Source organism: Onychostoma macrolepis, chromosome 25 (assembly GCF_012432095.1).
Source record: "Onychostoma macrolepis isolate SWU-2019 chromosome 25, ASM1243209v1, whole genome shotgun sequence".
NCBI classification, from domain to species: domain Eukaryota; kingdom Metazoa; phylum Chordata; class Actinopteri; order Cypriniformes; family Cyprinidae; genus Onychostoma; species Onychostoma macrolepis.
Window position 1 is genome coordinate 13,100,070 of NC_081179.1, and position 25,414 is coordinate 13,125,483.

General features: G+C 37.7%; 2 protein-coding genes across 2 annotated transcripts in view; both read left to right on the forward strand.

The window, feature by feature from the left end:
• LOC131533861 (interferon-induced GTP-binding protein Mx2-like) overlaps positions 1-18,610 on the forward strand; it is a 34,861-nt gene extending 16,251 nt beyond the window's left edge. The window contains exons 9-14 of the mRNA XM_058766287.1: positions 5,957-5,974; positions 16,897-17,020; positions 17,136-17,291; positions 17,440-17,516; positions 17,626-17,835; positions 17,929-18,610. Of these exons, the coding sequence (XP_058622270.1) occupies positions 5,957-5,974; positions 16,897-17,020; positions 17,136-17,291; positions 17,440-17,516; positions 17,626-17,835; positions 17,929-18,102 (759 nt within the window). The 3' untranslated portion in view covers positions 18,103-18,610. The remainder of the gene's footprint in view (positions 1-5,956; positions 5,975-16,896; positions 17,021-17,135; positions 17,292-17,439; positions 17,517-17,625; positions 17,836-17,928) is intronic.
• Positions 18,611-18,911: 301 nt separating this feature from the next.
• The window catches only part of LOC131533862 (interferon-induced GTP-binding protein Mx3-like), a 23,957-nt gene continuing 17,454 nt past the window's right edge, over positions 18,912-25,414 (forward strand). The window contains exons 1-5 of the mRNA XM_058766288.1: positions 18,912-18,998; positions 19,090-19,300; positions 23,870-24,018; positions 24,461-24,656; positions 24,826-24,963. Of these exons, the coding sequence (XP_058622271.1) occupies positions 18,912-18,998; positions 19,090-19,300; positions 23,870-24,018; positions 24,461-24,656; positions 24,826-24,963 (781 nt within the window). The remainder of the gene's footprint in view (positions 18,999-19,089; positions 19,301-23,869; positions 24,019-24,460; positions 24,657-24,825; positions 24,964-25,414) is intronic.

The window sequence follows — 25,414 nt, forward strand, 5'->3', positions numbered from 1 at the left end:
TGCGCGTCGCTGTAGTCATCCAAGTCTAACTAAAAGCAGTGATACATTGTAGTTTTAAATACATTTAGGGGGCAGTGCTTAGGAGTGAACACAAAGCACCTGGGTGACGACCTTTAAGCATGCAAATGAGGTATTCAGGTATAGAATCCTGCCCCATTTAACCACTCCTAATCTAATCAGCCTAACTGCCCAAAGATTGGGGCAGGGGCATCAAGAGCAATTACAAACAAAAGGCAAGAGTCTCCGTCGTCTGGCTCATTAGACTTACAATAAGAGAACAGGAACTGGCAGGGACCTCTTGAATCGTTCATCTGATGTCATCATCTTCACCATAAATGCTAAATACAATGTATATAACTTCTTCAGTTTGTACACTATTACATTGGAATCTAAATTAAACATTTAAATAAATTTGTAATCCCACAATTCCCCCTTTGAGAGTTCTAATAACTCTCACAAAATACAAATTTAGACACTTAAAAGTTCATTCTTGTAACATGTGATCGTTACAGGCACATAGCACTTGTTCTGTGTTGCTTGTATGTAATTGCATGCTGACACAGAAACAAAACATGCAATTATGGTCCGTGAAGTTCTTACGGGTCTTTTCTGGTTGGAACTGTCATTTCTCGTGATGGGCGTGAGTCATTTGTTGCATGAAACACTTGATACTAACAGGTTTCCGAACCATGAAGAATTATCTTCAGCCATCAGGTGTAATTTTGCTGAAAGATCAAGAATGTCTTGATCATGTTGCTGGATGACTGAAGTTCTCGTATGTGATACTCTGCGTTGTGTATTTTTCTTTGTTCTGTCTTCCGTGACAGTTGGCTCTGCAGTGGGTCTCGTTGTCTTTTAGAGGTTGTGGCTTCATACGCAGGTGAGGAGTTCGGCGTATGGGTCTCAGGACAGCCATCAAGTGGTATCTGCACAGAGGAAGAAAGAAAACAAAAGACAGCAGTATTTGTTCTAAAGACTACAAACATTAGGGTTGTATCCTCTGTTCAATCTGCGTCTGCTATTGTTGTTCCTTCTTTCCCTATTTCTTAATTCCTGTGACACCTAAAGAACAGTGAGGTGAGGGTGGACTAGTGGATGGGGAAGGCCTATGAGGGGATGTTCACCGCATGGTTGGCCCCCGAAGCCTGTTGCTCTGGTTCTTCCCTGGGCTCCTCACTGGTCCATGTGTCCTAACCTATCCCTGTAGGTGGAGGAACAACTTTACAGTGTGACACATGAGTCCAAGTTTTCCTTCCTGACACAATACTGCAGCTGCTGTAATCAACATCACTTGATGTGGTCCGTACCACTTAGGCTCTAATGGCTTGTTTCTGAACGACTTTATCATGACCCATTGACCTGGGATGATAGTGTGTCCACCTTCTAGTGGAGTCTGCCAACACGACTCAACTCTCTCTCTGGCACTCTGTACTGCCTTTGTGAGGTTTTCACAGTAGCGATCAGGGCATCTGAAACAATGTGAACATCAGCATTTCTAAGATCAATTACACCTGGCATCTGCATGGGACGCCCAGTAATAATCTCATGAGGGCTCAGTCCTACTGATCTGTTAGGTGACGCCTCATACTACACAGTACTGCGGGCAGTGCTTCAACCCATGGTACTCCTTCCTGATGCATTTTGCTTAGCCTGGTTTTGATTGTTCTGTTTGATCGTTCAACCTGTCCTGATGCTTGTGGCCTATAGGGACAGTGAAGGTTCCACTTAATCTTCAACATTCTAGACACTTCCTTGACTACCTGTCCTGTGAAGTGGGTACCTTGATCTGAGTCAATGCAATCTGGTAATCCCCATCTGGGAATGAAATCAGTAACAAGACATTTAGCCGTATGTGCAGCTGTAGCACGCCCTGTTGGATAAGCTTCTACCCATCTTGAGAATTTGTCTATTACTACCAAAACGTCAGTTTTTCCTTTACAAGGGGGCAATGATATGTAATCAACTTGCAGGTGACGAAATGGCCCTGGTGGAGCTGGGGTATGTGCTGCTGGTGTGGTGGCTGCTGGTACCTCATTATTTTTCTGACATGTTACACATCTCTTGACTGTTTCAGTGGCTATGTTTCTGAATTTTGGATTCCACCATTGATTTGAGAACCTGTGATTCATCGTTGCTGGACCACTGTGACCCAAATTGTGTATTTGTTGAGCCAAATATGGCAACAGTGATTCGGGAGCAACATACTTTCCCCCTTTGGTCCAGCAGCTGGATGAATCCACAGTGGCTCCTTTGTCTAACCATGTCCATGCTTCATATAGAGGAACGTCTTTATACAGATCAATGATTGATTCCGGAGGTAGAATTGTCTTCTGTGCTGTACTACCTGAACACACTTGTACAGTTGCATAGAAACAAGCCTGTTTAGCCGCTACATCAGCAAGAGCATTACCTTTAGCTTCCGTAGTATTAGTTGTGAGGTGTGCTTTCACTTTGATCACCGCTAATTTCTTTGGGAGTTTCATGGCAAACATTAAATCTTTCACTAATCCAGCATGCTTAATGGGGGATCCAGCAGAAGTTAGAAATTGTCTGGTTTGCCAAATAACACCAAAATCATGAATTACCCCAAAAGCATACCTGGAATCTGTGTAGATATTTGCAACTGATCCTGAAGCTAGCGTGCATGCTCTTGTTAAGGCTACTAGTTCTGCAGCTTGAGCTGAAAAATGATCTGGAAGACGACCTGAAGCAACTACTTCAGTGGTGGAAGTTACTGCATATCCTGCTCGTCTGTTACCTTCAATAACTTGAGCTGAACCATCAACAAACAACTCCAATTCTGCGTTCTCTATGGGAGTTTCTGCTATTTCACTTGTCGCTGCATATGTAAGCGTAACACAATCATGAGTCATTTCACCTTCACCCTCTAACACAACTTCAGTCATTGCAGACATCATACATGAGGATGGGTTCGTGACTGGTGCACGCTGTATAACAATGTTCGGGGCTGTGAGGTTGCTAACCAATTTCCCCAACGGGAGGAGGTGACAGAAGTGACTTTTGCTTGATTCATTAGTGCAGACACTGCGTGAGGGCATTTACATTTACATTCTGACCTAACACCATTCCTGATGAAGCCTGAAGCGCTAGATGAACTGCCTGTACTGCTCTGAGGCATGGGCCCATACCTTGAGCGACTATGTCAAGTTTACCAGAATAGTAATGAATTGGGCGTAAGCTGCCCCATGATCTTGCATTAGACATGCAGTCATAAAGCCTAAGTGTTCATGGACATAAAGCACAAAGGGTCTATCTGATTGGGCAATTCCTAATGCTGGTGCTTGACATAGTGCTCTCTTCAAATCATTAAAAGCTTTGAGATGAATTTCTTCCATACAAACAGTATCTGAATCTTTACCATGGCCTTTCAACAAATCATAGAGAGGCTGCGCAATCGAGGCATAGTCTTCAATCCAAGGTCTACAGTAACCTGCTGTTCCTAAAAATGAGCGGAGTGTTTTAATGGTAGTAGGCGGAGGTATGGCTTTGACTGAAGCCGCTCGATCCTGTGTAATGGATCTATTTCCTGCACCAATTGTTTGACCCAGAAATGTGACTTGCTTTTTAGCAATTTGAGCTTTGTGAAAGCTGCATTTGTGTCCTTTTTTATGCAAATAGTCCAACAATGCTGTCAATTCAATTTGATGTACCTCGTGGTCTGTTGAGGCAAGCAAAATATCATCGACACATTGAATCATAGTGGACTGTTTGACTGGACATTCTGGGTCACACAAATCACGTCTGACAGCCTGATGATATATAGTTGGGGAGTTTTGAAATCCCTGTGGCAATCGTGTCCACTGGTATTGTTCATAGTCAACTGTGAAAGCTAACCATGACTGGCTGTCAGAGTGCAACGGTACAGAAAAGAATCCATTAGACATATCAATTACTGAAAAATCTTACAATCTAATGGTAAGCCATTACAAATTGTAGATGGATCTGCCACTAGGGGTGATTTTATCAATATGTTTATTGGCTACTCTGTAGTCTATTGTAAGTCTCCATGTCCCATTTGATTTCTTGATGGGCCATATGGGTGAATTACATGGACTGTTGGTTTTAACTAGCACTCCTTGCTTCAGCAACTTTTCTACAATAGGTTTGATTCCTGTATAGCTTCCTTATTAATCGGATATTGTTTGGTGACCGAGGTGGATTTCCGTCAATTTAACTGGTTCTACACCTGTTAACAAACCACAATCATCCTTGTCTTTAGCCCAAATTAGATGATTCTGTAAGAAAGCATACTCAGTAGGGATTGCATTATTGGTAGAAACTTGTGCTGAGGAAATTTTATGCTAGCGGATTCTGAGGACACGTCTAACGTTAGATGTACTTGTCTCAGAAGATCCATGCCTAAAATTGCACCTGTATTTAATGGAGCACATAGCAATTTTGTAGTCAGAGTTTTTGGGCCAAATTGTACCTCTATGGGCGGGGTTTCATACAAAACAGAATCTTCACCTATTACGCCAGTTAAACAAAGTTTGGTTTTCTTGTATGGGATGTTTAAAACTTGTGCCAATTTTGTAGGAATTACTGTACACTCTGCACCTGTATCAAGCAAAAAATCAATCTCTTTCTCTTTTACGCTACCTTTCACAAAAATTATTTTGTCATTGTGATGGATTACAGGGAAAGGTAGCTACTCACAGCCCCAACAATTAGTTTTTTTCCTGGTCTTGTTGTGCTCTTACAAGAGCCTGTACGAGCTGTCCTAAAGTTTCAGTGGTCACTGGCGGAACTACTTCAGGGTTGTAGGCAGGCTGAGGAGGAGCAGAATTATGCATAGCATTTCTTTTACTATCTTGCAACTTCTTCCTACACTCTTTCTCCCAATGTCCTAATTTTTCACAGTAGTTGCATTTGCCTTCTCTTTTAGACCATCTCTTGTCTTGTTTTGTTGTGTTAAACGTAGCTGCTGCTACTCTCACTTTTGCCTTGACATCAGCATCTCTTTCCCATGTAGCTAACCTGTCTAGGTTACTTCTGAGAGTTCTGTTAGACCAAGTTAGATCTAAGAATGGTAAAGCTTTTCTGTATTCGGCTACAAGGCCATCTGACCAGATACGAACTAGGGGTCCCTTGTCATCTAGCACACTTTCAGGGTCATCAACAATTCCACTGTAAATTACAGCTGACTGACAAAATCTCTCAGTATATTCACTCACAGTTTCTTCTTTCTTTTGCACACAGGTAGTAATTCTAGACCAATCTATTTTGGGTCCTAAGATATTCTTTAGGATTTTCAAAATACCTTCTCTTAAATCACCTTTACTTGCATGTCGCAGTTCAGAAGTAACAGCAGATTCAAAACTGTTGAATTCAGATTCAGTTAGAATTTGTGACATCAACTGCGTTACCTCTGTTAAAGACATGTCGTAAAGGCGCATTTTACTGATCAATACTCTTCTAAATTCAGAAAAATGTGTGCGTGCTGAGGGTAAGCTCTGAGACAGTCTCTCTATATCTTTAGGTCCTAGTGTTTTGGCAACAGTTTGTATTTGCACAACAGAAGAGTTGAGAGGAACACTTTCAGTTTCCTCAATGCCTTGAGATCTTCTCCGAGCACCACAAACATTGACCGAATTTACAGGCACATCAATTACTGATTGAGAGCTACATCTCTTTCAAAGAATGCTTGTAAATCAGGGTAAATTTTATCCGCTGACTAACTTCCACATCAGTTTTGCTGCAGCTTTGTTGCGGTTCAATTTCTTAGTCAAAGAGGACACTCTAGCTTGAAGCTCATTGTTCTGTTTCTCTAGCTCTGAGTTACGCTGAGATTGTTGTGTAGCTAGTGCTAAACCAAATTCTCTGTGGCAGCAGATAATGCCTTTCACATTGTTCTTGCGAACACATGCTCCTAATACCTTTTACACTCATCTACAGACCAAGTCTTATCTGGATGGATCTCATATTTCTGAATTAGTTCTTGTCTAACTTTTCAGTGACTATTAGGTTCATTTGCACTCTAACAGTGATTTGAATTCGCTATCTGACCACAAAGGAGTCGCAAGACCACCCTTTTCTGTTGTTGGAATCAGCCTAGCATTCCTTCTAACCATTTTGTACGTTTCTTCTGTACCACACAAACAAAAACACTAAAACTTCTCTGATCAACAGAGGGTACACTTGTTAACACAGCTTAACTATTGTTAACTTTGTTACCACACAATCAAAACACTAAAACTTCTCTGATCAACAGAGGATAAACCAAAATTATTAGCATGAAATGCTAAACTTCTCTGTGAAAAGAGGATAAACCAAAATAACTAGCACGTAAATGGCAATCTTCCCTGCCTACACAGAACAGAGGATAAAACAATATTAGCACTTGATGCTAAACTTCCCTGCCTGGACAGAGGGTAACTTCATCTCTAAAAGTTCATTTTTAGAGGAAAACTTAGTTAACCAAACCCTACAGCTGTCTGTTAACTCTTCTCTGACGCAGAGGATAAACAAATTTGTACTGGTCTTAAAGGTTCTTTTGGATTAGAGACAGCACTCACCACAACCTTGGTTGAGAGAAAAATTCAGTCTGGAAATCTTTGTTCAGCTTGAAGTTTTCGCTGGATTCCAAAAGATGCAGTCTGGAAGCAGATCTTTGTTTGAGCTTGAAGTTTTCAAACTGGATTCAGGTGAGGAAGCTGGAACTCTATCCGGGTCACGGCACCATCTGTTGTGAACTTTTCTCTTCTACGAAGCAGAGACCAGGAGACGTTGGGATATCTTTCATCCAGAAGTTACTCTTTATTGAGAACTCGCTGCGGCGTCGCTGTAGTCATCCAAGTCTAACTAAAAGCAGTGATACATTGTAGTTTTAAATACATTTAGGGGCAGTGCTTAGGAGTGAACACAAAGCACCTGGGTGACGACCTTTAAGCATGCAAATGAGGTATTCAGGTATAGAATCCTGCCCCATTTAACCACTCCTAATCTAATCAGCCTAACTGCCCAAAGATTGGGGCAGGGGCATCAAGAGCAATTACAAACAAAAGGCAAGAGTCTCCGTCGTCTGGCTCATTAGACTTACAATAAGAGAACAGGAACTGGCAGGGACCTCTTGAATCGTTCATCTGATGTCATCATCTTCACCATAAATGCTAAATACAATGTATATAACTTCTTCAGTTTGTACACTATTACATTGGAATCTAAATTAAACATTTAAATAAATTTGTAATCCCACAGTCTCTAGTATTGTTCTGCATTTATCACTCACCTAGTGATAGCTGCTTTACGGAGCCTAGTTTCTAGTTCTAGTTTAATCTAGTCTTTTCATGTTGCCTTGTTTCCTGTTTCCTGATACCTGCCTGTGTACCTTGGATTAACCCTTGTCTCGCCGCTCGGACTCTGTTTGTACCTCGTCTGGACTATTGCTCATGTTTCTGGATTTCTCCTCTTGTCAAGCCCTCTGGATTCCGTTTGTCGATCGATGACCTACTCCAGCCCTAGGAATACTCTTTGTCTTGCCTTATACATATGTTTGCTGATGCTCAACCCTGCTTGTGTATGACCATGTCTGTGAATAAAGCTTTTGCGATCCGCACGTCTCGTTCGCCCTGTTACAACCATAATGATAGGAAAACCTGTGTGCGTGTCCGCGTTTTTGTGACATATGAGGACACAAATTTGTATAATGACATGGGTATGATATAGGTTTTACAAGGAGAAAGTGACTTATGAGGACATTACCCCATGTCCCCATATTTCAAAGCGCTTATAAATCATACAGAATGCGTTTTTCTGAGAAAGTAAAAATGCACAAAGTTTCCTGTAAGGGGTAGGTTTAGGTGTAGGGCAATAGAAAATATGGTTTGTACAGTATAAAAACCATTACGCCTATCGAATGTCCCCACAATTCACAAAAACAAATGTGTGTGTTTGCTACATTAGTAAACCTAGATAGTAAACCTTAAAATTTTTGACATTGTGGGGATTTAAAAATATACTAAAAATAGTAAATAATGATGTTTATCTGAAAGTGTAACAATGCAAAAGGTTTTCTGTAAGGCGTAGGCAGGGCTGGACTGGTAATCGGGCATACCGGGCATTTTCCCAGTGGGCTGACGCACTGAAGGGGCAGACAGAATTATTATTATTTTTTATTTTTTTTTCATTTTTGCCAAGGACCATCACGCAGGGACTATGAACAGCCAGTGGCCCATTGGTTTGTCTCCTGTATTGACAGCGTAAACCACCCAATCACAATGCGCTGTAGACGGAGCCATGAAGTGTTTTGCTCCGCTTATAAAGAACGCCCCAACTTCTTCCTTCTTCTTGCTCAAGAAATATTTATTATTATTAATGGATTCTTTGATGACTCGAAAGAACCAAAGAACAGCATTTATCTGAAATAAAAAAGCTTTTGTAACATTATACAATACACCATTCAAAAGATTGGAGTCAGTATAATTTTTGTTTTGTTTTTTGGGAAAGAAATTATGGAAATTAATACTTTTATTTAGCAAGGATGCTTTACATTTTTTGTTATCAACATTTTTTTATTTTTCATACATAACATCCAAAAAAATAAATAAATAAATAATTAAAAAAACACAACAGACACATACTCAATATCTCAAAGTCCAGTCAAAGGGAGGGAGAGAGGGAAGGACAAGAAAAACACAAAAGTCACTCCTTTATACAGTCACGTATATCAAAGAGAAAGCACTGCCAAGCATCAATGTAGAAGGCTTGGCCCCATTGATTTGTGCTGTTGTACGTTCATAAGTCACTATTTGCAGGAGGCTACGGATCCAATATGTTTTTCCACACATGTGCGGTGTAAACCAGTTTTGTATTATTGTCTTCTTCGCAGCTGTAAAACCAGCAAACAACATTCTCTTTTGCATTGAACTTATACAGAGACCAGAATCATCATTAAGAAGACACAAACTTGGATTAACAGACCAATCAGTTTGCAATAAGGATGATAAAACCAGGTTTACATGTGTCCATAGACTGATGACGACAGGACATTCCCAAAACATATGCAGAAAAGTACCTGATGATGTAGTATTACATATATGGCAGTTGAGATTCGGTTGTAGTTTCATTTTAAATCTGTTGTAAGGAGTTATGTATGCTCTATGAATGACTTTGACGTGAATAAGACGATGAGCCAGATTTTTAGATGTTAAACTGAGATTAGACCACACTCTCTCCCAGTCGACAGATAAATTAAGGTCAGATAATTCCCTATTCCAAATAGTTTTAATAGAAAGAGGTTTTGTAATGCAATCAATAATCTTATTATATATTAAAGAAACAGATGGCCGACCAGCAGATGGTGCAATCCAGTCCTGCATAGGATGAGAGGAAATGGGAGAAGACCAAGGAACTCCATACGCTTTGAGAGCAGAACGTAATTGAAGAAAGACAAAATATTTGGATGCTGGTAGACATAATTTGGTTCTTAATGTCTGAAATGAACATAGGCCCTGGTTATCATATATATCACCGCACGTGTTTACACCTAAAGAGGACCAAGAGGGTTGGACAAATGGACGATTTCCGCATACAAAATTAAAATTGTGCCATAAAGGTGTACTGTTACAAAATTTGAAGGTTCCTCCTATCCGACGTTCCACCGTTTTCCAGATTTTAATAGAGCTGGCCACAACCGGACCAAATGTATAATTATCCCCTTTTTTTCCTGTGCCAGTAAATAAAATATCTTGGAGTCTATTTTGTTTAACCTTGTCAGCTTCAATCACTCTCCAAGAAACTGTAGATTGAGGATCAACCCAATTATGAAGAGCCTTAAGCTGGAACGACCAATAATACAGTTCAAAATTTGGTACAGCCAGTCCTCCTGCGCTATTAGGATGTTGTAATGTGGTAAATTTAATTCTGGGGCATTTATCATTCCCGATAAATTTAGAAATTATGGAGTTGATCTCCTTAAAGTAACCTGGAGGGAGAGAAAGTGGTAGCATAGAGAAAAAAAAATTAAATCGAGGTAACAAATTAATCTTAACAGTGGAGATTCTTCCTTGGAGAGAGACTTTAAGATTCTTCCATCTTTGAATGTCATTTTGACCTTAACTAAAATATTATTAAAATTGTCTCTGGCAATCTTATGAATGTTTTTATATATGGTAATGCCCAAATAGATGAAAGATTCCTTAATAGGGATAAATGAGGAATAGAAGAATTAACTTTAACATTGTTAATTGGCATTAAAGCAGATTTGCTCCAATTTATTTTATATCCTGATAAGCTTCTAAAATTATCAAATTCCTTAATTATACTAGAGACTGAAACATCAAAGTGGTCTAAATATAGAATAATATCATCAGCGTATAACGAAATACTATGATTATGATCATGAATCTTAATCGATACTTCAGATTTCCTGATGGCTTGTGCTAAGGGTTCAAGAGATAGACAAAACAATAAGGGGGAAAGCGGACATCCCTGCCTTGTTCCCTGCTGCAAAGGGAACGGGGGGGGGAAATAATATTACCAGTCATGACTGATGCTGCAGGTGAGTGGTATAATGTCTTGATCATAGAAATGAAGTGTTCACCAAAGCCGAAACATTGCAGCACTGCCCACATATAATTCCACTCTAGCCTGTCAAGGGCTTTTTCTGCATCAAGTGAAAAGACTGCACAAGGGGTCGGGTGGGAGTCTGCAAAGTCAAGAATATGAAGGAGTCGACGCATATTGTCAGATGCATTGCGGCCCTTGATGAAACCAGTTTGGTCCTCCTTGATCAGACTATGAATTGCCTTCTCCATACGAAAAGCAAAAACTTTAGCATAGATTTTTAGATCACATGGGATAAGCGAAATCGGTCTGTAGCTGGAACAATCTAATGGGTCTTTCCCTTTTTTAAGAAGTAATGAAATCAGTGATGTTTTTTGATCTCTATGAAATACCCCATGTTCAATTGCAAAATTAAATGAATTAAGCATAAGTGTCCCTACCAAATCCCAAATTTCTAAATATAATTCAGGGGGGAGACCATCTAGACCCGGCGATTTGCCCTTTTGAAGGCTTTTTAGAGAGACGTGAAGCTCCTCCAAACTTAATGGAGCCTCCAAAGATTCTTTATCCATCTGTGAGATCCGAGGCAGTTCCAATTTATCTAAATACTGCTTACAAATTGGTTCATCAAAATCTGTTTCGGCTTTATACAGATTCATGTAAAATCCTTTAAATATGTCATTAATTGCCACAGGTTTCGTGGTGACCTGATCATCTGATGATTTTATTGCGCTAATATATGCCTTAGACTCGCATTCTTTCAACCTAAGGGCCAATAAATGACTAGGTCTCTCTGATTCAAAATAATATTTTTGCCTAGTCCTATGTAAAATAAATTCCACCTTTGAGTGTGAAAGTAAATCATATTCTTCTTTTAAAGAGGACAACTGTGTAGCCTGTTGCTCAGTAAAATTTTGTTTTTGTAGGTTTTGCAATGATTGGATTTTATTTTCTAATTGTGTAAACTGGTGAGTTTTCGCTTTGGCAAGAGTAGAAGAGAAATATATACAGAATCCTCGTATGGCACACTTAGTCGATTCCCACATTATTTGAGGATCCACATCAGAGGGCATATTGATTTCAAGAAATTCCTTAATATATTCTTTTAGTGAAGTAATGAAAGTCTAATTACTAATAATAATGATATGTTAAAGCGCCATCTAGGGGACTTGGCTTTAACATCGGAAAGAGGAACACTGCACAACACATCAGAGTGATCAGATAATAAAATTGGTAATATAGAGATGGAGGAATTAGACGAAATTAAAGATGGGCTGAGAAATATGTAGTCTATCCTAGAGAAAGTCTTATGTCTATTAGAAAAAAAAGTGAACTCCTTAGCTTTAGTATTCTGAATTCTCCAAAGATCGATTAAGTTGAGCTCCGTGATAAATTTATTCAGTAATTTAGAGGATGGATTGGCTGTTGTATCAGATTGAGATTTATCTAAAGCAGGATTTATGACAGCATAGGATGCTTTAAATTGATAAAAAATTATGATAAAGACATTTATAATGTTACAAAAGATTTATATTTCAGATAAATGCTGTTCTTCTGAACTTTCTATTCATCAAAGAAACCTGAAAAAAAATTATACTGCTGTTTTCAACATAATAATAATAATAATAAATGTATTTTTAGCAGCAAATCAGAATATTTGAATGATTTCTGAATGATCATGTGACTGGAGTGATGATGCTGAAAATTCAGCTTTGATCACAGGAATAAATTACATTTTAAAATATATTCAAACAGAAAACAGTTATTTTAAATAGTAAAAATATTTCACAATATTACTGTTTTTGCTGTATTTTGGATCAAATAAATGCAGACTTGGTTAGCAGAAGAGACTTCTTTCAAAACAATAATGAAAAATCTTACTGTTCAAAAACTTTTGAATGGTAGTGTATATCATATATATATATATATATATATATATATATATATATATATATATATATATATATATATATATATATATATATATATATACATACATACAGGTGCATCTCAATAAATTAGAATGTTGTGGAAAAGTTCATTTATTTCAGTAATTCAACTCAAATTGTGAAACTTGTGTATTAAATAAATTCAATACACACAGTCTGAAGTAGTTTAAGTCTTTGGTTCTTTTAATTGTGATGATTTTGGTTCACATTTAAAAACCCACCAATTCGCTATCTCAACAAATTAGAATACTTCATGAGACCAATAAAAAAATTAAAAAAAAACATTTTTAGTGAATTGTTGGCCTTCTGGAAAGTGTGTTCATTTACTGTATATGTACTCAGTACTTGGTAGGGGATTCTTTTGCTTTAATTACTGCCTCAATTCGGCGTGGCATGGAGATGATCAGTTTGTGGCACTGCTGAGGTGGTATGGAAGCCCAGGTTTCGTTGACAGTGGCCTTCAGCTCATCTGCATTTTTTGGTCTCTTGTTTCTCATTTTCCTCTTGACAATACCCCATAGATTCTCTATGGAGTTCAGGCCTGGTGAATTTGCTGGCCAGTCAAGCACACCAACACCATGGTCATTTAACCAACTTTTGGTGCTGTTGGCAGTGTGGGCAGGTGCCAAATCCTGCTGGAAAATGAAATCAGCAGCTTTAAAAAGCTGGTCAGCAGAAGGAAGCATGAAGTGCTCCAAAATTTCTTGGTAAACGGGTGCAGTGACTTTGGTTTTCAAAAAACACAATGGACCAACACCAGCAAATGACATTGCACCCTAAATCATCACAGACTGTGGAAACTTAACACTGAACTTCAAGCAACTTGGGCTTCCTCCAGACCTTGGTTTCCAAATGAAATACAAAACTTGCTCTCATCTGAAAAGAGGACTTTGGACCACTGGGCAACAGTCCAGTTCTTCTTCTCCTTAGCCCAGGTAAGACGTTGTCTCTGACGTTGTCTGTGGTTCAGGAGTGGCTTATCAAGTGGAATACGACAACTGTAGCCAAATTCCTTGAGTGTGTGGTGGCTCTTGATGCTTTGACCCCAGCCTCAGTCCATTCCTTGTGAAGTTCACCCAAATTCTTGAATCGATTTTGCTTGACAATCCTCATAAGGCTGCGGTTCTCTCGGTTGGTTGTGCATCTTTTTCTTACACACTTTTTCCTTCCACTCAACTTTCTGTTAACATGCTTGGATACAGCACTCTGTGAACAGCCAGCTTCTTTGGCAATGAATGTTTGTGGCTTACTCTCCTTGTGAAGGGTGTCAATGATTGTCTTCTGGACAACTGTCAGATCAGCAGTCTTCCCCATGATTGTGTAGCCTAGTGAACCAAACTGAGAGACCATTTTGAAGGTTCAGGAAACCTTTGCAGGTGTTTTGAGTTGATTAGCTGATTGGCATGTCACCATATTCTAATTTGTTGAGATAGTGAATTGGTGGGTTTTTGTTAAATGTGAGCCAAAATCATCACAATTAAAAGAACCAAAGACTTAAACTACTTCAGTTTGTGTGTATTGAATTTATTTAATACACAAGTTTCACAATTTGAGTTGAATTACTGAAATAAATGAACTTTTCCACAACATTCTAATTTATTGAGATGCACGTGTATGTGTATATATATATATATATACAGTGGGGCAAAAAAGTATTGAGTCAGCCACCAATTGTGCATGTTCTCCCACTTAAAAAGATGAGCGAGGCCTGTAATTTTCATTATAGGTATACCTCAACTATGAGAGACAAAATGAGAAAAAAAAAAAATCCAGAAAATCACATTGTAGGATTTTTAAAGAATTAATTGGTAAATTCCTCGGTAAAATAAGTATTTGGTCACCTACAAACAAGGAAGATTTCTGGCTCTCACAGACCTGTAACAACTTCTTTAAGAGGCTCCTCTGTCCTCCACTCGTTACCTGTATTAATGGCATCTGTTTGAACTCGTTATCAGTATAAAAGACACCTGTCCACAACTTCAAACAGTCCAACTCAAAACTCCACCATGGCCATGACCAAAGAGCTGTCAAAGGACACCAGAAACAAAATTGTAGACCTGCACCAGGCTGGGAAGACTGAATCTGCAATAGGTAAGCAGCTTGGTGTGAAGAAATCAACTGTGGGAGCAATTATTAGAAAATGGAAGACATACAAGACCACTGATAATCTCCCTCGATCTGGGGCTCCACGCAAGATCTCACCCCATGGGGTCAAAATGATCACAAGAACTGTGAGCAAAAATCCCAGAACCACACGGGGGGACCTAGTGAATGACCTGCAGAGAGCTGGGACCAAAGTAACAAAGGCTACCATCAGTAACACACGGCGCCGCCAGGGACTCAAATCCTGCAGTGCCAGACGTGTCCCCCTGCTTAAGCCAGTACAAGTCCGGGCCCATCTGAAGTTTGCTAGAGAGCATTTGGATGATCCAGAAGAGGATTGGGAGAATGTCATATGGTCAGATGAAACCAAAATAGAACTTTTTGGTAAAAACTCAAAAGAATGCTGAGTTGCATCCAAAGAACACCATGCCTACTGTGAAGCACGGGGGTGGAAACATCATGCTTTGGGGCTGTTTTTCTGCAAAGGGACCAGGACGACTGATCCGTGTAAACGAAAGAATGAATGGGGCCATGTATCGTGAGATTTTGAGTGAAAACCTCCTTCCATCAGCAAGGGCATTGAAGATGAAATGTGGCTGGGTCTTTCAGCATGACAATGATCCCAAACACACCGCCCGGGCAACGAAGGAGTGGCTTTGTAAGAAGCATTTCAAGGTCCTGGAGTGGCCTAGCCAGTCTCCAGATCTCAACCCCATCGAAAATCTTTGGAGGGAGTTGAAAGTCCGTGTTGCCCAGCGACAGCCCCAAAACATTACTGCTCTAGAGGAGATCTGCATGGAGGAATGGGCCAAAATACCAGCAACAGTGTGTGAAGACTTACAGAAAACATTTGACCTCTGTCATTGCCAACAAAGGGTATATAACAAAGTATTGAGATGAAATTTTGTTATTGACCAAATACTTATTTTCCACCATAATTTGCCAATAAATTCTTTAAAAATCCTACAATGTGATTTTCTGGATTTTTTTTTCTAATTTTGTCGCTCATAGTTGAGGTATACCTATGATGAAAATTACAGGCCTCTCTCATCTTTTTAAGTGGGAGAACTTGCACAATTGGTGGCTGACTAAATACTTTTTTGCCCCACTGTATATATGGTGGTGGGCCACCAGGACCAAAAAATGCCATGGCTGATGTTTTGTCCCAGTCCAGCCCTGAGCATAGGTTTAGGGTTAGGGGATAGAAAATATTGTTTGGTCAGTATAAAAACAATAGGAGTCTATGGAAAGTCCCAACAATTCACAGAAACATACGTGCGTGCGTGTGTGTGTGTGTACCTACTTACTGTAACCATATTTTGGGGACAAATTGGTAGAAGTAAGCAAAACTTGACAAAATCACTTAAAACCTCCCTTTGAGGACGTCCTCATTTGTTAACCGTGTGTTTTGCTATTTGTGAACATACAGCAGGACACAAGGGAGAGGAACTGATCAGAGATGTATCAGAAGAAGGGAGACAGATGGCATCAAATACAGCATTTTACATTACATTATGCCATGTGATACTACTGTATATATAGAAGCATTACCATGGTAAAGACTGCACGTTACTATAACTCACTTTTCATCTGAAAAATTCAGCTAGAATATACATTCAGTCATATGGCACAGAGAGGACATTTACTGCATTGACAGTAAACTCTGTTCTAGCACAAAACCTTATGGCCATGTCATATCTTCATCACACCTTTTGATAACACACTGGATAAATACTTTTACAAAACATTATGGATTTTATGAGAGATATGCAAGTTAGGTAATGTAAGTGTATTTTCTAACATGACAGTTATTGCCTGTATTACTGTAATTATTTCAGAAACAAAGGTGATTTGAAACATGTATCTTGCATTGTTTGCTCTTGAATTAACTGATTGTTACAAGTACTAACTTGAAAGAAGATCTTACTGTTGTGTTTTGGTGATTAAACCAAATATTCTCAATACATATCACAATGATCTTGTGTTCTGAAACAATAATTATGTGGAATGAAAATATGTGCAACTACAATGAAATCATGAGACCAGGTTTTTAAAGAATGACTAGTGGTGTTACAAGTATGATCAGTTTAAAGTTTTGTACTAAGTGTTTTGAAAACCTTGCTTATGAAAATAGTACTTAACCAATAAAAAAATAAAAAAAACTGTAAGTTTGTATATTAAATAAAATCCTTTACCATTTTACTTGTAAAGAATTTACATAATTAAATTTTTTTTCGTAGTATTAATTTTATTATATAATGAAACTTTGAAACAATTACATGTAACAATACAATTTTGTTTTCTCCACAGACCTTAACAGGATTCATTAAAAAAAATCCAGTCCTTATCATTAGGGGAGCTGATTATTAAAGAAAATTTGTTTGGCCAGCTTCGGGAGCAATTCAGAAAGTGGAATGATCATCTTAACAGTTCAAAGACATCTTGTCAGTATATTTTCAAATTTCTTAGAAAATTTTAATTCACTGTTTTGCTATTCTAAGAATTCTAAGTTCAAATGAAAAAGTCAATTAATTTCAAAACTTTTTTATCCCAAACAAGGTAATGACAAGACTGCAGAAAGAATACAGTTTAGTCACAAATACAGAGGGAGGGAACTGCTCGGCTTCAGTAACTACAAAATGTTTGAGGACGTTCTGCAGGACCATGTGGCCACACTTAAAGCACCAGCCATTAAATTACTCAACACTATCAAAGGTATCGTCCACACACTTTCATGTTCATGTAAGAGTACTGAATATAAAACCAAATGATTAGAGCATAACTGAAAGTTTTTGTAGTTTTAGCACATCTGAATTTAGCACATCGGTTTGTCTTTTGATTTATGTTTTTTTTTTTTCTCAAGACATCATCTTAGAACAATTCACTGATGTGGTTAAACAGTGTTTCCAGAACTACTCTGTTCTTCAAAATATCATTATGGTAAATATTCCTTTTAAAGGTTGGAATAGAAATGTACAACAAACTTGCATTGCTAATCACGTTTCATTAAGTTCTCTTTTCTCTGTACTTCTTCACTTAACTCTATAAGAATAAAATCAAAAACATTCAGTCAAGTCAACAAGCCAAGGCAGAGCAGAGGATCTCAGAGCAGTTTGAAATGGAAAAGATGATCTACACTCAAGATCCCATCTACTTGAAGTTCTTGAATGAGATTAGCGACGAGAAATTTTCAGAAGATGAATTACCTGTCTTTGACATAAAAAGCAAGTACAGTGAAATGCTGGAGGCGTATTATGAGGTAATATACAATATGATCTAACGTTTTGTTCAGGAATAACTTGCAGTGCTTGTGCTGTGTGCAGGTAACTTTTGTAGGTATGTTTTCTTTCAGATTGTGGTGCAGCGGATGTCTGACCAACTGCCCATGATGATCTCCTTTTTCATGCTGAAGGAAACTGCTCAGCTTCTGTCTATTGACATGCTTAGTTTACTGGACGGGGCAAATGTGAGCGAGCTGATGTTGGTAGAAATCGCAGAGACCTACAGTCTCGCCTGGACTGTCTGACTGCTGCTCAGGAAGCACTTAGTGATTTTATTTGAGCGATCATCTGACTAGAAGATATTACCTGAAAATGCATGATGTATTTGACAACTTAATCTATAAAACTCTCTTCAGCATATGAATGGAATGCATTATTTAAACTTCATCTAATGTATCTGATAATGATAATCTATAGAATGTTTCTGGCAGTTTAACGCATATAACATTCTTAGTATTGTATCTTAATACGTTTCAGCCATTTTTAATGAAATGACTCCATGTAACCAATTAAAAATAATTTTGGCAGACATCTTGTTTCCATGCCATTCACATTGTATGTTGTAAAGGTATCTCACTAGGCTCTCTCTGTGGATCGTGGCTTTCTGGTTGCCTGCTTGACCTTCTCTGGCGCTCTAAAGAAATTAAGAACAGCATTAAAAAAGTAAATGTCATGAACAGCTTTGGGTGCATGTGTCTCAATGTACAATCCAGCTGCAATCCTGTAATTATCAATATTAAACACTTGACCTGCTTAGAAACAGCATATATTGTGAAAAGCGCAACACAAATAAAATTTAATTGAATGAATTACATTTTCACTTTTTTAAATCACTTTCACTGTGGACTTGCTTGTATGAATGATCTTTTGCCACGCATTATGATAACATTTCTGATGTATATATTTTCCCCTTAATACCATATTGACAAAATACACTCAAAGCAAGAAAGCAAGGTGGAGAAGAGGATCCATGAGTACATTAACATGGAGAAATGTCTGTACACACAGGATTCCATTTTTACCCAGAAAATTGTACAAGTCCATTAGTTTGGATATGGGAGACAATGCAGTCTCAACCCACAACTGTGCTGTTTTTGACACCAGGAGCTTGACGCCTGATAAACTGATCTTCTACTACGAGGTTTAAATCAGTTCATGATGTCAATGTTAACTGCTTGTGTTTTGGTATTGAATGCACTGAAAACCTATCAGATATTCTCTCAATCCATCAGATAGTGTATCAGCGTCTGGCCAACTACATTCCCATGGTGATCCTGTTATTCATACTGAAGGAAGCTGCCGTGATGCTGCGGGCTCATGCTATGGACCTGCGGGATGGAGCTGATGTTGTGAAGCTGCTCGTGGAGGACACAGAAGCTGGACAGAAGAGAGCAGACTTACACCAACGCATGGAGAGACTGCGCCTGGCACAAGAACGCATCAGTATATACCTCTGAGACACAAGTTGCCTCTATTTTTGTCTTATTCTTGATCACTAAAAGCATTTTAAAGTCTGCAGCAAAGGAAATATCAAAATCAAAGAACAAAAGTGTAGTTTGAGGGGCTTGAGGAATCATATTAATTTTTTTAAGTTCAAGGTTAAGGTTCAGCTTAATCGTGCATAATTATTTGAAATAATAAACCCTTAAACATAAGTGTGAACTAAGTGTATTTTGTAAATGACAAAACATCAGTGATAGTTTGCTTGTACCAAAAGTGCTTTTGAATAAAAAAAATAATAATAATTGTATGAATGATCTTTTGCCACGCATATGATAAAATTTCAATTCTACATAGAATAAACAATTTTATCGTGCGTTGTGTGGACAATGTACTGTTGTAACAAGTAGGCTAACAAATACCATGGTGACATTAAAAAACAAAACGATACGAAGATACTTGTAAAAATGCGATGTAAACGTTACAGGTTCGTGTATAAAACCGGGCCTCTTCGAACGTAGAACTTTCAAAGGTAACAGAACCATGCTTTTAACACTAGAACCGTCAGGAGTCGCTGTATACTTAAAACCGCCAGCGGGTTAATTTTACCCACACACAACTGTTTTTGTATGGCTAAAGAACATATTATTTTACTGTAACTGCATTATGCCACTGTCTTCACAAAGAAGTGTCTGGAGTCATGAAATGATTATGTCTAGTCATCAACTATATTTTTGTCCTGTTGTTTTATGTTCAAGGCTCTTTTATGCAGGCTACATAGTCATTTTTCATTACGGTCAATATTAAGCTAAACAAGTCTGCTCTGATAACTAGAAGGAAGTAGGCTAAATACATATTTGGGTGGTGTAATATTATAATACAATGTCATTAATCAATATATTCAGATAACCTATGTTATTTCAATTGCTAAAATAGCCAGTAGACAATAATGAGCAATAATAATTCACTACATTGCATAGGATGATGCGATGACATTCAAGTGCACAGCTTCACCTAATTAATTATTAATTTGTTTAGTTATATCATTCATAATTTGAATGTAAGAAAAACACCAATAAACTTCGGATAATAATAATAAAAAAGGTTTTATTCATTATATCAGATCGGATTTTTTTCTTCTTCATTAAACAGGCAGACTAGAATAAATAGCAACACAGAAGCGAACAATAACCGATAGAAATGGCAAAAGAAAAATTAAATAATTAATCCAAATTTTGAACAATTATGAGTAGGGCCTAACATTGGGATAAATATGATATATTCTGTACACATATGGTCATCTGAGCCCCCAACCCCCCATATTATATTTATACACGCCCATATATATATATATATATATATATATATATGCGCAATAATAATACTATTAATTTTTTGTCTCTTAGAAATGCACATTTGACATTGAGTTGACAGTAGTAGTTTGAGTTAGGATGCAGATGTAAATTTATGTTCATTATCAAAATCAGTAACATCTGTAAAGCATTGCAACAACCTCCTTTTTTATATGGTGAAATTTAATTTTTCTGACTGTTTGAGTTATTTTCAAATTAACCATTGTTCTTCCATAGTAGTATACATTTATATCATGATAACCAGAGTTAAAACCACACATATAGCACCTCAATACTGTGGTAAAAATCCAACTATATGGTTTCTAGGTAACCTATTTATATGTAAAACAGTAGTCTAAATACATTTATTATAAATGCACAAACGCTAGCCTATAGCTTAATCACAAATATAGTGCAATTACATTCAATTACTACTTTAATACATTTAATACACGTCTACATTAATATAATAAATTTGATATAAATACCACACATTTCTGCCACAATACCATGGTGCATTGGTAATCTTGGTAAATATAAAGGTAGCAAGGCAATGAGACAACAAATAACCCAATGTTTAGGTAATGTTTAACCCAGCAACACAGTTAACCTGACCCACTGGTTGGGTCAAATAAACAACCCAGCATTCTGGGTCAAATGGTTAAATCCAGCACTTGGGTCAAAACAATCCAGCGCGTGTTCTGTCCCATAGTTACCCAGCGGCTGGGTTAAGGTTGGGTTATTTTTTAACCCAGCATTTTTTAAAGTGTATGGACAGGTGTCTTTTATACACACAGCGAGCTGAAATTAGGAATATTTTAGGACTAATCTGTGTTCCACATGTGCACATAACCAATCTGTGGGAGCCAAAGTTCCTGCTGGTTGGTTGGGGATCAAATACTTATTTGACTTACTAAAATGTGAATCTTTTTTTAACATTTGTATGCTGCTTTTTTCTGGATTTTTTGTTTCATATTCTGTGTAGGGTTTGATACATAAATATAATTTAATTTAGCTCAATGGGAATCATTTGTGATTTTATAGGGAATTTGAACAGAATCACTGTTTTGCGGCTGATCACTGAGTCGGCAGCGATTCACTGAACGAGCCGTATAACATTAATTCTGCACTGGATATTAAAATCCAAAATATACTGAAAAAACTATTAATAAGCACAGTAACAAGATCGGCAGATTAAGACATTAACTTGTAAGCACAAAACACAAGATACTTCTCTTTTCAATATAAATAAGACTTTATTTATATAAACCTAAGACATAAACTAATCTAACATGAACACACGCATTCACACGTTGCAGAAAGAGAGAAAGGATGAGTTTAGAGAATGAGAATGTGAAATCCCAAGTTTATAGCAATATGTGCTATCGCATAGACCTGAACAAACCATCAATCACATGATTAACCCTTGCATTGAGTTTCTCAATGAGGCTAAAATTTATATTAAATGCACCACTTCAGTTAGACCTGGAGGTACTTGCTTGCGTTGCCTTTGTGTTACAGGGATTCCCTTCTGTCGTAGTCGTTGCAGGAAAGGGGTTTTCCCGAGTTGGTGATTGGCTGGAAGTTCAGTAGTCTTTGATGTCTTGGGAAGCCAATGGTTGGGCGTTGGCTGAGGATGGTTTTGGAGTCAGTTGCTGGTTGAAGTTTGAAGCGGGTGCAGTCGGAGCTGGACTTTGCGGCAAACTTAACTTTTGAACACGAGAAACGAAACTAAAGTAAAAGAATAAAATGAGTAACGAGACTAGGTGGTTTTTCTTCTCATAGTGGTGTTAAGTAGCAACTGGCCTATAGGCCAGAGCACGCTCAAAGAGCGCTAAAAAGCAGCGTCAAAACGCGGTGGCAAAAAGAAGAAGAGAGAGAAGAGAGAAGGGAAGATTTGATGGTGTCCTGAGTTTTTAAACTCGGCTTTTGGACACATCCCATCTGGTGTCTTGACCAATTAGATAGGCTATTATCTTAGCTAGGGTTGTTCCTTCCATCATAAATCAGCATGTTATCAGTCACATGGTCCGAATTTTACACACTCTTGCAAAGTATACTTTTGGATGTGATTTCTATAACCAGAATATGATACATTTGACAAAGAATCAGTTGGAAGAAACGTTTCAAGCTAGAATTGTCAAACTCATACATACCAAACACGAATAAACCTTAAAATCGTTCAATAGTTATTAAAAAGACATACATAATACATGCTTAAAACATGATAGTCTAATGTGTGGGTTACATACATAATATAGTGTTATGCCTAGAAATGTCCTTTTAGGATTATTTTATATGCATATGAAAAAGAAAGTCTCTGTGTAGTTCTGTGGAGACCAAAAGACATGTTCTTTGGACAGAGGAATTTCAGTCTGGTTCTTTGTCTTCTATGTGTGGGGAAAAGTCAATCTAAAGAAGATTTCTCTCGTGGAACACATGTGATGGCCATCTCTTTGACCATTACTCTTGATTATTTACCCCAAATTTGACGATCTCCTTCCTGCGTTGGACTTATAAATAAGTGTTCTTTTGTCTTAATGTTGCAAGCTGTTCTGGAAGAGGCTTGTTGGTTAGGCTTCCTTCAGAGGTCGGAGCTTGGAATCTGATTTACGACGTTGTCCTGTTTTCTTGGGGCCTCTCAGGAATTTCGGCTCCTCATGTTTCGATGTTCTGATCGAATCTTAGTTTTGTCTGACTCGTTCTGATCCTACATCTGTCTCTATCAGTTAAAATAAACCTACCATAAAAATGATAAACCCTTCTCTTTTTTTTAAGTGAGCAAACTTACAAAATCAGCAGGAGATCAAATAATTATTTTCCCCACTGTATATGGCTCGAGTATATCACTGTATACAAATAAATGCAGGCTTGATGACCATAAATGACTTCTTGCAAAAATATAAAATAGTAATGTATCCAAACTTTTGACCTATATATAGGCTTGCGCTTATAGGTATAAATGCCCTGTTTTTTGATCTGGTTTTATCTAAACAATTTTTTTAACAACAGAGGATTGTAAATTACACAATGTTAGTAAAAGTCAGTGACTGGGAGACTTGAATGTTTTATAAAGAATCTGTTATGTACATTTGAAAAACAGCCAGTGGCAGTTCTAGTGTTAAATCTGTGCACTTTCATTTTCATTTTACTGTGGGTGTGATAGACTACACTATAAATACAATCTGATAGAAAGGATCCTCTTCTGATTTCTCTTCAGCATCACTACAGACACCGGGTTTGGGTGGAGCGTATGACTACATTCTGAAGTTTTTTAGAGGCATTCAGAAAGAAGGATATCTATTCTCCACTTTTAACTTCGCTTTCATTCCCGCCCTTTTTGTTCTTCCAGAAAATGTCCAGGTCAAGGCAAGGAACAGTTTCTATTCTCTTCTTCTAATTTAGATATAAACAGAATGATGAAGTAGAAAACATATAGTTCTCGAAACAAAAGGTTAGTATTTTCTTTCTGAGGCCTATAACAAATTTTAATTAATCTGGTTAATTAATATTGACAGATATTTTAAATACTTTCATAGGCCTAGTTTATTGCTCGGTATATGTGTTCGGATTTAAAAAAAAAAACAACACATTAGAAATGTACATTAGGTTAATTCAAGTTAATTCATTTTGCACATTTCACATTAAAATTCAAAGTTCTTTACTTTTTATTGCATAATAAATTGAAAAAATGTAATATAGAAATTAATTTGAAACAAATAAAAGGTATATAGAGAAGGACATAAATGGAATAAATTGTAATATTGTGAATCAAGGACGTTTTACAATAAAATGTACATTATTTTTATAGGCAGGAAATGAGGGAGCGGTTCACAGTCATTTAGAGGAGAGCATTCGTCCATATATTGATCTAATCGACACTCTGCGGTCAGCTGGGATTCACAAGGACTTAGCATTACCGACTATCATAGTAATCGGAGACCAGAGTTCTGGGAAAAGCTCTGTGTTGGAAGCGCTGTCTGGAGTTCCATTACCAAGAGGGAGTGGTGAGGGCTGGTTTTAATCTAATTTGCTATTAGATACTGATATGAATGCTGATAATAGGAAAAATATTTCTTTAGTCAGCACATGCACTGGTGTTTTTGGATATGAAGCAATTGTCACATTTGACTGTAAATGTTCTATTAGTTGTTAACTGAACTGTATTTGCTATAGGAATTGTCACCAGATGTCCACTAGAGCTGAGGCTGAAGAAGGTGGAAGAAGGAGTCAGCTGGAAGGCTGTTCTGTCTTACAATGATAAAAAAAATGAGTTTGTGGATTCATCATCCCTTGAAACCTGTGTACATGAAGGTTAGTAAATATGCTTGCAATTTGTTTCTTTTCTTCTTACTTTCTAATACTATCTAGTTATGTTTGCATCTCCTGACTGCTAAGGCGGTGTCAGAGTGGATGTTTCCCTCACGGTTGCCGCAGATTGAGGTACAAAAAAGGTCACTCCTTGACAGCTGTGTGTGACATCACCAATGTTATAATACGTTGTGTAAAACAACTTGTGATTGAGGTTTTAATTTACACACTAATTTGGGTTGATTTGAATCCCAGTCTGTCAAAACTGTGTAAAGACATTGTTGAGGAAATTGACACTGCAGATTCCAAGATCTCTTTCAGTGCGATTTCTGATCATAATTCTAATGCAAATAGAAGTGGTACTGCAACAAAAACTGCTCACTACTAACAGAACCATTGCAATGGGTTGAACTGGAATGTCCTAAGACTTTAATCACTTGAAATCTGCTATGGA